Genomic DNA, 12,196 nt, shown 5'->3' on the forward strand with positions numbered 1-12,196 from the left:
AATAGAAATATTAATAGTTGATCAATATAAATATTAGTTGATGGGTAAAAATATTAAATTATTAGTAATTAATTAGCTAAGGAATTATAAGTAATAAATTAATTAATTATTATTTAAGCAATGGATAATAATTTAAATATATTAATTAGATTGATTACTAATTCAATATCATAATTAAAATTAAATTTAGACTTTAATTAACTTTGTTTCCACTCGAGAACAAGCTTGTTCTAGGAAAAAGATGGAACAACAGTTCTAGCTTTATATGAGTTATAGCAACTTATTTCAGGAACTCGAGAATTACTGTTAATTTCGGATACGAAAATTTACATTTAGGAACAAATAGGAGAATAAGTGCTCATTCTCCCTTTTATTCTCGAACCAAATGCTGCTGTAGGACACAGATTAGATTGTCTTTTGTCAGAAATAAGTCGCATTTAACTTTTTTTTTGCACACAATTAGTTTCGGATTGTAGAAATTGATTCATGTGTCTTTGAATCATCGATAAGAGTCTTTTAATGCTTCAACCCCGCGGTAGATCCAGCTATGAAAGAGCTAGACCTATATTTTGTCATTCACAACCCTCTAAAATCACCATGACAATGGAGAAAATGGTTTTCTCTCTCCCAGGACGTTAGACACACGAATTTCTCACGACTTTTTCTTAATTTTCTGGACTTTTTCTGTGTGTCCCTCTTGCGTGTTCTGTAAAAATAATCACGGTATGTTTATAAGAAAATTGATATATAGAGAGAGGATTTGATGCTTCCGATTGTTTGACGCTGGATCAAAAATTATGCGGTTGGGATGATTGCGTTTCCTCTTAAGATTGAGTAGTACCCCTAGGGTTGAGTGATCCACACAGGGTAATAGTATTAATCCAAAGGCTAGAAATGATTAAAGGAGCGGATCTTAAAGCCAAAAAGTTGGACGCACCAGATTCTCTATACGATAGTATGATAGCTCTACTATATATATATATGTACATATATGTATATGTATGTATGTATAGGGTTGAGTGGGTGGTTGGTTGAATAGTATATATATATATAGGGTTGAGTGGGTATATGTATATGTATATGTATATATATATATATATATAGGGTATATGTATAGGGTTGAGTGGGCATATGTATATATATAGGGTATATGTATAGGTTATATGTATATATAAGGGTATTTGTATATATAGGGTACGTATATGTATAGGGTATATATAGGGTTGAGTATACGGTATTTGTATGGTTGAGTGAATAGGGTATTTGAGTATAGGGCATATATAGGGTATATATAGGGTTGTGTATAGGATATTTGCGTATAGGGTTGAGTGGATATTTGTATATATAGGGTATACGTATAGGGTTGAGTGGGTATATGTATATATAGGGTTGAGTGGATGGTTGGTTGAATGGTTGAATAGCATGATCTAATAGATGAAAATGCTGAAAAGTGTAGATTTAACGGCCGAAAACTTATGTGCACAAAGAGGCCTATACTCATAAGAGTATAGTAGCCGGACTATATATATATATATATATATATATATATATATATATATATATATATATGTGTAGAGTTGGGTTGGAATACTATTGATGGTATTTAGCCTTTTTTGCTATCAAGTTTTTAATCCTTGGATGAGAAATTATAGGGTTAGGATGATATTAATCCCTTAGTGGTCCCCCTAGGAGTGGTCCTTACTGGATTATAATATTTAATCCAATGATTAGAAATGATCAAAGGAATTAATCTAAAGGCTAAAAATTTGATAGCAAAACGGACAAATACCATATTATTCTAGCCCAACCATATATATATATATATATATAGAGAGAGAGAGAGAGAGAGAGAGAGAGAGAGTAGAGCTAATATGCTTTCAATCATAAAAAAGTTGGTGCTTCCGACTTTTTGGCCCATGGATCAACCCCTGCGACCATTTGTAACTTTTGAACTAATATTATTACCCTATGAAGACCACTCAACTCTAGGGGATCACTCAACCCTAAGGGGACTACTATCATCCTAATCGTACAATTCTTAATCTAAAGGCCAAAAAGTTTTGAGGATGATAGTAGTCCCCTAGACTTTATTACAAATTTAAGTTTTGAGAAGTAAAGCAAACTTCTACAAATTAAAGTTTTGAGGATCAAAAGTGTAATTTACCCTTAGACATGTTTAACCGAAGCTTTTAAATTTTTTTCTCTCATTTATCTTTTTGTTTAATGCTCTATTAGAACATATTACTGCAAAAAAAACAGAAGCATAAGGGGGACCAAACAAACCCCTACCTTTTCATCTACATATAAGGCTATGACTTTTGAGCCTTTCTTATTCATCTCCTGCCCAGCATCGACCCCTCAACAGCATGTTCTCGAGGATAACAATAAATTAAAAAAAGAAAAGAGGAGGAAGAATAAAAAGGAAAATAATAGTGTGTACCTCAAAATTGAAATATCATACTATGGTATCTCTGTATCTAACATCAACAAGGTAGAGCATACCAGAAATTAACACAGAAGAGAAGAAAACAAACGTTTGAATTTAATTTAGCAAATAATAAAATGACAATGTTATGCAACTTCGATTATCACACTACTCTGATTAGTACAACCCATGAAAACCCCCAGAATTATCTATTTACATTGGCAACACCTAACAATTAAAACACACTGCTACTACTACATCACACTCATGCACCACAATTCTAAATTCAGCGAAACTTTGCCTTCAGAGAGATAAATATGTACAAAATGCTTCAGCTTATTGTGTTCTGATAAATAATGTCGAATCCAGCTATATAACATGAAGGTCAGTGCTTGTCGCAGTCGAATTCCTTCGCTTTTCACGGCTTCAGGTCCCAAGAAGTGTAAGCTCTATCACCTGTTTGATTCGAACTTCAACTCTCTGAAGGCTGCTGCAAAAAGCTAACAATTTAAAATAGTCAAATTAGAATCGAGCCCAAAAGATCAGCTAGTTATAGAGCACAAGTGGTAATAATATGCATGTTCATGATGAAATTAACAATAGCAATAAACAATGAGAGTACAAGCAATATGTGCATGAGCACTTGATGATCTCCAGGAGAGGACTCATTCCGCGCTCATTGGAGTTGGCATGATGAAGCTAAACCAGCAAACCAGAAAGATACAAAAAGGCTTCTAGCTTTTGGGATTTCATATTGCAAAGTCGCTACTCAATAATGTAACAGGTTTTGGTTGCTTCTAATTATGCAGCACAGATCCACACACTCTCTTGTTTGGATATCAATGTTTAGTGTCAGATTTTTATAGGGTTTCTGCACTATACAACAATTTTAATACACCATTTCAGAGTATATGATTGTCTATTTAACATTAGTATGACACTGTTTATTCTATTTTACTGTAAGCTGATGCGCATTGATTACATCCGAGTACCTCTGTATAAGATGCAGGAATATTCATCAGAAAATATAACGAACATAAAAGGTAAATTACGAACCCTCGTAGGAGCTCCTAGTTGCGACTTCCTAACTTCATTCTGGGCTCCACTAGCATCTCCTCTTCTTGCATTGGGCTGGTTTTGAGTGATACTCTGAGCCTGGTCACTCTGCTGTTGTTGCTCAGCATGTTTTCCTTTTACAGAATCAACTTCGAACCTTATACTGTGGCTACTTACTCCAGGTTCATTCACACCACAATCTAAACTGCTACTTGTGCTGGCTTTGATCTGATCTTTCTTTGAAAACTGTGTAGCCGCAGCTCGAGCACCGGCTATGGCTGCTGTAATGCTCAGTGGCTTCTCCACCGCAGAGGATGTGGAGCTATTGAGGTAGCGTACAAGAGATCCTGGCTTCAGTGAGAAAGGATCCTGGGGATTTGGAAGAGGAAATTTGACAGGCAAAGGGCCTTGGACAGGACGAAGGCCTCTATCTGCTGCATCGTAGATCTGTGGGGAAAAAAAATGAATCAGCCATTAAAGTTATGGCACCTTTTAACGAGATTAAGAGAGAGTTTACAACAAAGGTTGAGAATTAATACCCTCTTTTCCAGGTTATAAACACCTTGGTAGCCTCGCATTGCAAATGGCACTAATAATCTCTGCATCAATCAAAAAAAGAAGAAGAAAAAGAACAAGGAACAATTGTTTTTATTATAAAGTAAAATTAATTATATTCATCAATGAGTTAGAGTCTATAATTAGAAAGGGGACTTCTATTAATCTGTAATTGATATTCTTCAAGGATGGTAACGTACTTGTGGGTTTTCACAGAGCCAGCAGAAGTCTGTTAGTCCTTCCAGCCTCACCTGTAATCAAGAACAAAAAGAGAAGAATGAAAACCATACATAAAAGATGCAACTCCAGGAAACACAAGGCAATAAAGATGAGGAAATGGGGACGTACTGATTCAGGTACTGCTTCCCAGCTTACGAGCTCTTCACATTTTACACAGCCTACCACTTCAACACAACCTGCGATAAAGTAAAATGAAGTTTAAGTCAGATAGAAGTTCACAATGATCTTGAAAACAAGAATATTTTTTGGATTTCCAACATATAAATGTTAACTGAGCTACTTCACAAGGAACATAGACTAAAGTGTTGCAGTGCACATAGATGATCATCAACGTCTTCGTTATATTAAAGCTTAAAACATCAGGTGGAAATGTGTTCAGCAAGCATCCTTCCAGTTAGTTCGAAGGAGGAGATGCATAACGTATTTATGATTATTCTTACTACTTAATGACACTGAGCAACAGGAAACTTCTAAAAACCCCATTTAGATTAAAAATAGAACTGTGAACAACGTGTTACTAAATATAGCAAATGTACTTCAGGAGATAGAGATGAACATTGTGTTACTAAAGTTAAGACGGTGTAGATAAAAGGGGGAAAAAACCCAAAAAGATGCCAACAATATACTGTCCTTGTCATGCAAAGACCATCATGCAACAATCTTTGTTTAGAGGTCAACCAGATTAAATTGGATTAAAAAAAAAAACAAGCTTTCTGCTATTGACTTCATCAGAAATTCATGTGCTGCTGAGGCCTTAACGGACTAATTCTCAAGTTTCTGTGAGAATGTTTGCTTTCTGCTTTCCTAAGGTATGGTATACAAAGAACACTATCTTAAATTAGCATAGGCTGGATGAGAGCCTTATATATCATGTATAGCATGCGTTGGTTAAGAATGATTATGGGCATTTGGTTGCTAGATTACCTTATTATGTGGTAAATCTCCACTTGTTAAATGGTGCAGCATAAATGTACTTATTTTTATTTTCATATTCAGATCTTTACAGTCTTTTATTTGTTTTTCATACTTCGTTTAGTTGCCGGATATTAGTTCGAAATTAGTTTATTTAGTTCTAACAAATGTGCCCACAAAATCTTGGATCATTCCAGTTTTGATTTAATCTGACTCAATTTTCGAGCTTTTAATTGCTCATCGACTCTTACTTCGGGCTATTCTGCTCACTGGGCCTTTATTTCTTATTCCAGATAGTTGTCCTCTATTGCTGTTCTTTTCATTGGCCCAATCTTTACCCCTATTCTGATTCCTTGCATGTAAGGGATTTCAGCTTCCTTGTCCTATTTGGATAACTATAACCTATGTGAAGAAATTTGGAGCTACTTAGTCAAAATTTAGTTCTGTCATATTAGAGAACTTCACACAGCACAATAAGCAACATGGATAAAGAAGTTTTCAGGTGAAAAATTAGTTTCACGGGTTAGAAGTGGAGAACATCATTTAGTACAAAGCACTTTCTATTTGCAAAATTATTTCTAAATTTTGATCATTTAATATCATCACTCCATTGAAAAATTAGCTTTACAATACAATTGTACAAGAAGTAACTCAGAGAAGAATTAGACAAAAAGACTAAACAAACAGATACTGACGAGCCCTGATAGAAGGTTCTTTGAGATCTTAAGCTTTGTTACGTGACATTATAAATCAAAGATAAATAAGAAACAGATGTAAGGTTGATAAGACCAAAAATGCATTGAATGAACCTTACTTTGCACTAACAAATGTCTAAATCTCATTCTATTATACAGTAGACTATTGTTGCACTAAATTGAAATATTACATCTCATAGCTGTGTTTCTACGGAAAAGGACGAACAAAAAAAATGAGCTGAATTACACTTTTGGCCCTAAAACTATGAGATGCGTGACACTTTGATCCTCAAACCTTAATTTGCTATAATTCTTTGCTTGAACTTTCTGAATATTTGCAATCAAGTCTCACGGCCCAATTTAGTTAACTAAATATTGACATGCCTCTACTGTGGAAGCGATGTGAAAGTGTTGTGATTGATGACGCAACAATGATTACAATGCCACATTACTTTCACATCAACAGTACGCCAATATTTAGTCAAATAAATTAAGGGACTTGATTGCAACAATTTAAAAAGTTGAAGCCAAAAATTACAACAAATTAAAGTTTGAGAACTAAAGTGTCACACACCTCATTGTTTGAGGACCAAAAGTGAAATTTAGCCAAAATAACATCAACGGCAATTAAAATAACCATAAAAATCACAAAAACAACAAATAGTAAATTGTTTATTATTTCGTCATGACCCCGTTAAACTAACTGGTAGCGTAATAAAACTGTATGTCACCATATTGCAACTCATAATCATATCTTTATGACAGAGCAACCAAAAGTATGCTCATCCCAAAGGACATATTCGTACAAAAGGCAGTCTCTTCTTTGCCCTAGATGCTTCGACAAGTTGATCCACATACTAATATGCTATACAAGAGGTGCCGCACGAATTATGTTCAAAGAAAAGAACTCAAAAAGTGCTTTTATTTTGCTAATTTTAGTTCTTAATAATAGTATATGAAAGAATGAGAGATACGTACCTAGTAATCGTGAGGTTGGATAGTGTTCAGGAAACTTGATGTCTGTGATCCCATTAACTGCATAGATTTCCCTGTAGAAGTCCTCCATTGCCTTGATAGTATCTGCATCTGGAACTTTTGAGGCAGCATGAATCCACAGTCGACCTAAAGTGGAAAACATCTTTAGTTACGCTAAATAGAGATCACTAATCGCCAAAACATATCCGTAGTTGGTAATGGGGTCCCCAAGACAAATATTGGAAATGACTATCCCTGTGAAATGTTTGAATTATTAAGTTTATGAGATGTCACTTGGGGTGATTCAAGAGTTAATGTGAAGCAGTGAAGAGATAAGTAAGCTAAAGAAAAGGATCTGATTGAGCACTATAGTTCTAAAGCTGATAAATCTTCAGCTGACTCTCAAACAACTCGTTGGCAGAGTATGATAGGTTTGTTCAAAAAATGTGAACCGTTTTACTAATTTGCGCTCGCAATGAAAACGAAGAGAAGCATACGCCGTAGGACTTTGGATTTGCTTATTGAGAACAATCTACATCAAAACGAAATCAATGCAATGCCCGATTCCAAACAATAGAGCTCAGAAAAACTGAATTGGAATTCCACAGAGTTCTATGATTCCAAACAGAATATCGAGCAGATGAACCAATTGCCGCCCCCCGAGGGTTGTTTCGCAAAATAACAGGTCCTAAAAACTTCTGTTGCAAATTAATCTCCTCTGAATGGCTTCCGCAGTGAATGGTTCACCCGCATTCATTGAATGCGGTAACCAATTACTCATAGGAATTCTTATAAAAAATACAAAAGCACCTACACACACGGTGAATGATTCACCACATTTAAAATACGGTGATGTATATTTACTAGAATAATCTCAGGGAACAATTATTTACGAAAAAAAGCCTCCCCTGTGACAAATAATTTGTTCGTCGAGTTCAGCAAATTCTCTCTCTTGTCTCCTACCCAATAATTAAGTTACTTCCAAAGAATCCAAGTCCATTAATGATTTCACATAATACTATTCCAAATATTGAGGGTGTCACATTTCTTTCCTTTTTAAGTTCTGACGTTCTCGTCAAACTTAAGCACATTCACAAGCACCGGATGTTATGAGACATTGTGAGACTCGTCTCGTCTCGCTAGTCACAGCCGACCTTGTGGGGAGCCATACTCCACTTACAAGTCTGGTAATTAACTTTGATACCAACTATAATGCCCCCAGTTCTGACAAGATCATCTAAGACTAATGAGACGAGTCTCACACCGTCTGTTATCTGTGATGGTGCTCGAGTCTCGCGAAGACGTCAGAATGGAAAAAGAGAAAAGAATGTGATACTCCCACAGCTGGTAACTGCGATTCAAACTGTTTTTTTTTCGCAATGTTTGATATTATTGACCACCACGAGCAGAGGTAAGCAGAGAAAGAGTTGTTCTGCCAAGAATCCAGTGACGCAATCAAATCAAGACAGGCGGCGGATTACAGTTCCGACAACTATAGTTTTTTTTGTTTTCTAAAAATCTTTTTTTTTTTCAAGAAACCCAAAAAAGGAAAAAAGAGAGAGAGAGAGAAAGAGAGGGAGAGAAAGGCAGACAGAGAAAGTACCAGTGATGGGGGAGGGCCAGGATCGGCCCTCGACGCGCTTGATGCCGTAGACGAGGAGGGAAGCCCAGGGCTGGTGCATCGTCAGGCAGGCGTTCCTGTACTTCTTCCCTCCTCCCCAACCCCTCCCACCACCACCGCCGCCGCCGCCGCCGCCTCTTCCCCTCATTCTCTCTCTCTCTCTCGCTTTTCTCTCTCTTTCTGAATTTGGGAAACTCCGGTGTAAGGCAAAAGATGAGGAGCACAGAGTAAGTACTGGGGTCTCTCTCTCTTCTTTCTTTGAACCGGGTTCGCTAATAAAACGCAAGTCAGAAAAAAAAGGAGGAATCCAACATGAAATATATAGTTGTGAGATTTATAGGAGTTTCAGAGTGGATGTAGGAGAACCGGAAGTCGAGGTTCCCAATCCTTTGCTTTGTTTGGTTCGAGGTTAAGAAAAAAGTAGTTATTTCAGTAAGTTTAGGATTAAAGTGGGATTAAAATTTTTTTGTATTTGGTTGGGGGTTGGAGTTACTCTAGAATAATAAAAAATAGCGTTTGGTTAGAGTAGGTGGGATAAGAAGATAATGATTGATAAAGAAGGATAATGATTGGTTGGAGTAGGTATGATAAGAAAGATAGTGGGTTATTATGAATAGAAAAAAGTATTTGGTTGGAGTTTGGTAGGGTTAGGTGGGGTTAGCTAATCCGGAATAATTTATTTAAGGTGGGATTAGGTGAGGTTAGCTAATCCCATCTATTTTTTGGAGTGTTTGGAGATAAAATGGGGGTTAAGGGGTTATTCCACCCTTAACCCCCAACCAAACAAGGGCAAAAGGATTTTAGTTTGCTAAATTGACCTAACGGTTCGACCGGACAATTTTATTGGATAGACCCAGTCTACCACGTCAGCCGTAGACCATATCGCAATATTTTTTTAGAGCAATGCTGTTGGTACATCCAAAGCGGGTGTGATGCATATCTTATATCCAAATTATCCAAACATCATTATTTATTTACTTGCTACATCAATTTTTTAAATTATGAATTTTAGATGTAAGATCTATATCACTAATAAAATTTTTCATTCCATCAAGATGAAAAATGTATTGAGGCCCTGTTATTCATTTTATTCTAGTCTCTCGCCTTTTCTGAAATTAAATAACTTTAGTTAAAAAATTAAAAATTTTATCAAATTCATTGATAATTATTAAATTTCACAATTTTAATTATTAACTCTAACAAAATACAAAAAAAATAAAATATTAGAAGTTGAGGGGGCTTTTGCATAATGTTGTATGGTTTAGGGAGTCTCCACCATAGTTAGTTAATTCGGATCTGGCAAAAATTCGGTACGGATATAATTTGAATAAAATTCGTATCTCAATCTTTAAATTTATTAAAAAATATGGTTTAGAAAACGGATTGTCAATTATTCGGATATACAATTTATACGAAAATTATACGTTTACGAATTAAAAATTCGAGATCAAAAATTCTGCTATTAAACTAAGTTTTTTTCTCTAAATTTATGTTTCTAGCATACATAGTTATAACTTCTTAAGAATATAAAAATAGAGATTCACAAAACAAAGTAGATTAAGTAAGAAAAAGCAAAATTAAATTTTATTGGCATCTCCATCTTCATATTTTTCATGATCTACATATTCCGAAAGTTCATGAAGTTTTTCAATAATTTACGAATAATTCGGCAATAATTCGAAAAGAGATTTTATCCAAAAATTTTGCGCATTTTTTTAACCTAATAGTTCGACATACACGAATTATTCTCAAATAATAAATCTAACCAAAAAATTCAGATTTTATTCCAAATTTTTGGAAATAAATCGTATACGGACCATTTTATTCGGATTTTCAATAATTCACGAATAATTCGCGAATTAACTAACTGTGGTCTCCACACATTTTCGCCTTTTAACTTTTACTTTTGGATATATACTTGAATATATTAATATTTTAAACTTCAGAAAATGTAAGATTTACAATAGGCGATGATGAATTCTAAAAGAAATTAGAATTGAGATTAGATAATTTGCTATTCAGTGATAATATAGTGCATCAGATTTAGAAAGCAATCTCCGATTCAGCCCTTAAGGCTTTTTATTTGCATATAGTTATAACTGTACTGCAACCTCCTTACCAAAAAGTTCATCAACAATTAGTTTACTTGCCAACAATTTCTGTATGCTTTGCAAGTTCGACTACGAACGTCACCAATGCATCCACCCAAACCATAACAGAAGGTAAATGTCGAGCCATAAGCACAAGGGAAGGAAGTAGAGGCATTAGGGGCAAAGTCAGTATCTTGGCTATCATCTTATGCCCCATATTTCACAAACTTATAGGTCGGAAGTCAGTGACGACTGTTGGCTCATCCTACCTTGGGATTAGGGTGATGTGGGTTTGTGTTACGACAAATGTACAAACAAAAATAAAAAAAATGGCGAACGTGAAATAGATAAACCATAAAAATAGTAACATAAATGAACACAAGAATTTATATAAAAAATTCTTTGCAGAAAAAAAATCACAGACGAAGGAGGGAAGAATTTTACTATGAAAGAAGGAGTACAAAGTTTGTGAGTACAATACGCTGTATCGTGTCTAGGGCAAAAAAAAAAAGAAAAAGANGAAACAGAAGGGGAAAAAAAAAAAAAAAAGATTTCTTATTGGGTTTCGGATCGGATCCGTACCGTGGGGGTTTTGGATCCGATCCTATCGGCCCAAGCCCTCTGCTACCCACCACACACGTTCATTTTTTCTTCTCGAAATTCTTTTTCAAACTTATCGTACTGTGAAACTATTAATAAATTGAGGGCTTAAAAATCGAAATCTATTACCAAATTTCGAAACACATCTAACAGTTTGATTGAGCTGCTACGGAGCATTTTAAGTAAAGAAGAAGCTAGCCCGGCAGAAGATTTATAATATCAAGTTAAAGAAAATCCTAATAAGTTTAACATAATCTAGCTGAGACACCAGCAGGTTTCAAATATTGTCTGTCCTTATTGAGAACAAAGCTACACATCTTTCTTCCATGGATGTTGTACGATATGGTCAAGACCCTGTTCAAAAGAAATAGTTGTAAAATATAGAGTTGACAATATCTCGCCGCTGTGATAAGCACAAAATCATGATTTAGCCCGGAGGTTGATCCGGGACAACCAGAATTTTAAAAAAGTTGGCTTAAGTTTCAATCATTGTGTATAAGGCGGAGGCGGTTTCAACTACTTTTAATAGGATAAGAATCGGGATGTTTTAAGGGGTTGGAAGAATGATCAAATTATTTAACCAGTTTGAATAATGATAAAACTAATTCGGATAAGAATAAAACTAATTTGAATAAGAATAAAAAGATTAGGTGAATTTTTTTAAAGTATTTTTTATATTTTTGTAAGTCTAAGAAACTATAAATAGAATTCCTATTGGCTCTTATAAAAGCATTTAAGTTAGACAGTAAATATATAAAAATTTTCAACCAAGTTCTTTGCATTGGTGGTTGTATAGCTTCCTTGGGCTACCCCACTGAACCAGCCCAATTAAAGAAAGGCCCCACTTTGGTCATGTTGGCTTGACTTTGGGGTCAACTTTGATCTGAAAGTGGGGTCAATAGGTATAATAATTTTATTATTTATTTTTTTAATTATCAATTTTTTATTTATGAATATTTTGAATTATTGTAATATATAAAAGTATAATTGTATTTAGTTATTATTGTTGTTTGTGAAAAATAATTTT

At 34.8% G+C, this 12,196-nt stretch overlaps 1 protein-coding gene across 2 annotated transcripts; it reads right to left on the reverse strand.

Annotated features, from left to right (window-relative positions):
• Positions 2,522 to 8,739, reverse strand: LOC109713625. Of its 2 annotated transcripts, none has more exons than XM_020237774.1 (7): positions 8,462 to 8,739; positions 6,862 to 7,005; positions 4,385 to 4,452; positions 4,237 to 4,287; positions 4,021 to 4,080; positions 3,482 to 3,928; positions 2,522 to 2,925 (listed from the first exon to the last, which is right to left on the reverse strand). In XM_020237774.1, the coding sequence occupies exons 1-7, from the start codon at positions 8,625 to 8,627 to the stop codon at positions 2,878 to 2,880; spliced, it is 984 nt and encodes a 327-aa protein (XP_020093363.1). In that variant the 5' UTR covers positions 8,628 to 8,739; the 3' UTR covers positions 2,522 to 2,877. The 2 variants fall into 2 exon arrangements, with proteins under 2 accessions (XP_020093363.1, XP_020093364.1); XM_020237775.1 differs by having other exon boundaries at positions 2,522 to 2,915; positions 8,462 to 8,738.

The sequence above is a fragment of the Ananas comosus genome, linkage group 8 (assembly GCF_001540865.1).
Source record: "Ananas comosus cultivar F153 linkage group 8, ASM154086v1, whole genome shotgun sequence".
In the NCBI taxonomy this organism is placed as follows: Eukaryota; Viridiplantae; Streptophyta; class Magnoliopsida; order Poales; family Bromeliaceae; genus Ananas; species Ananas comosus.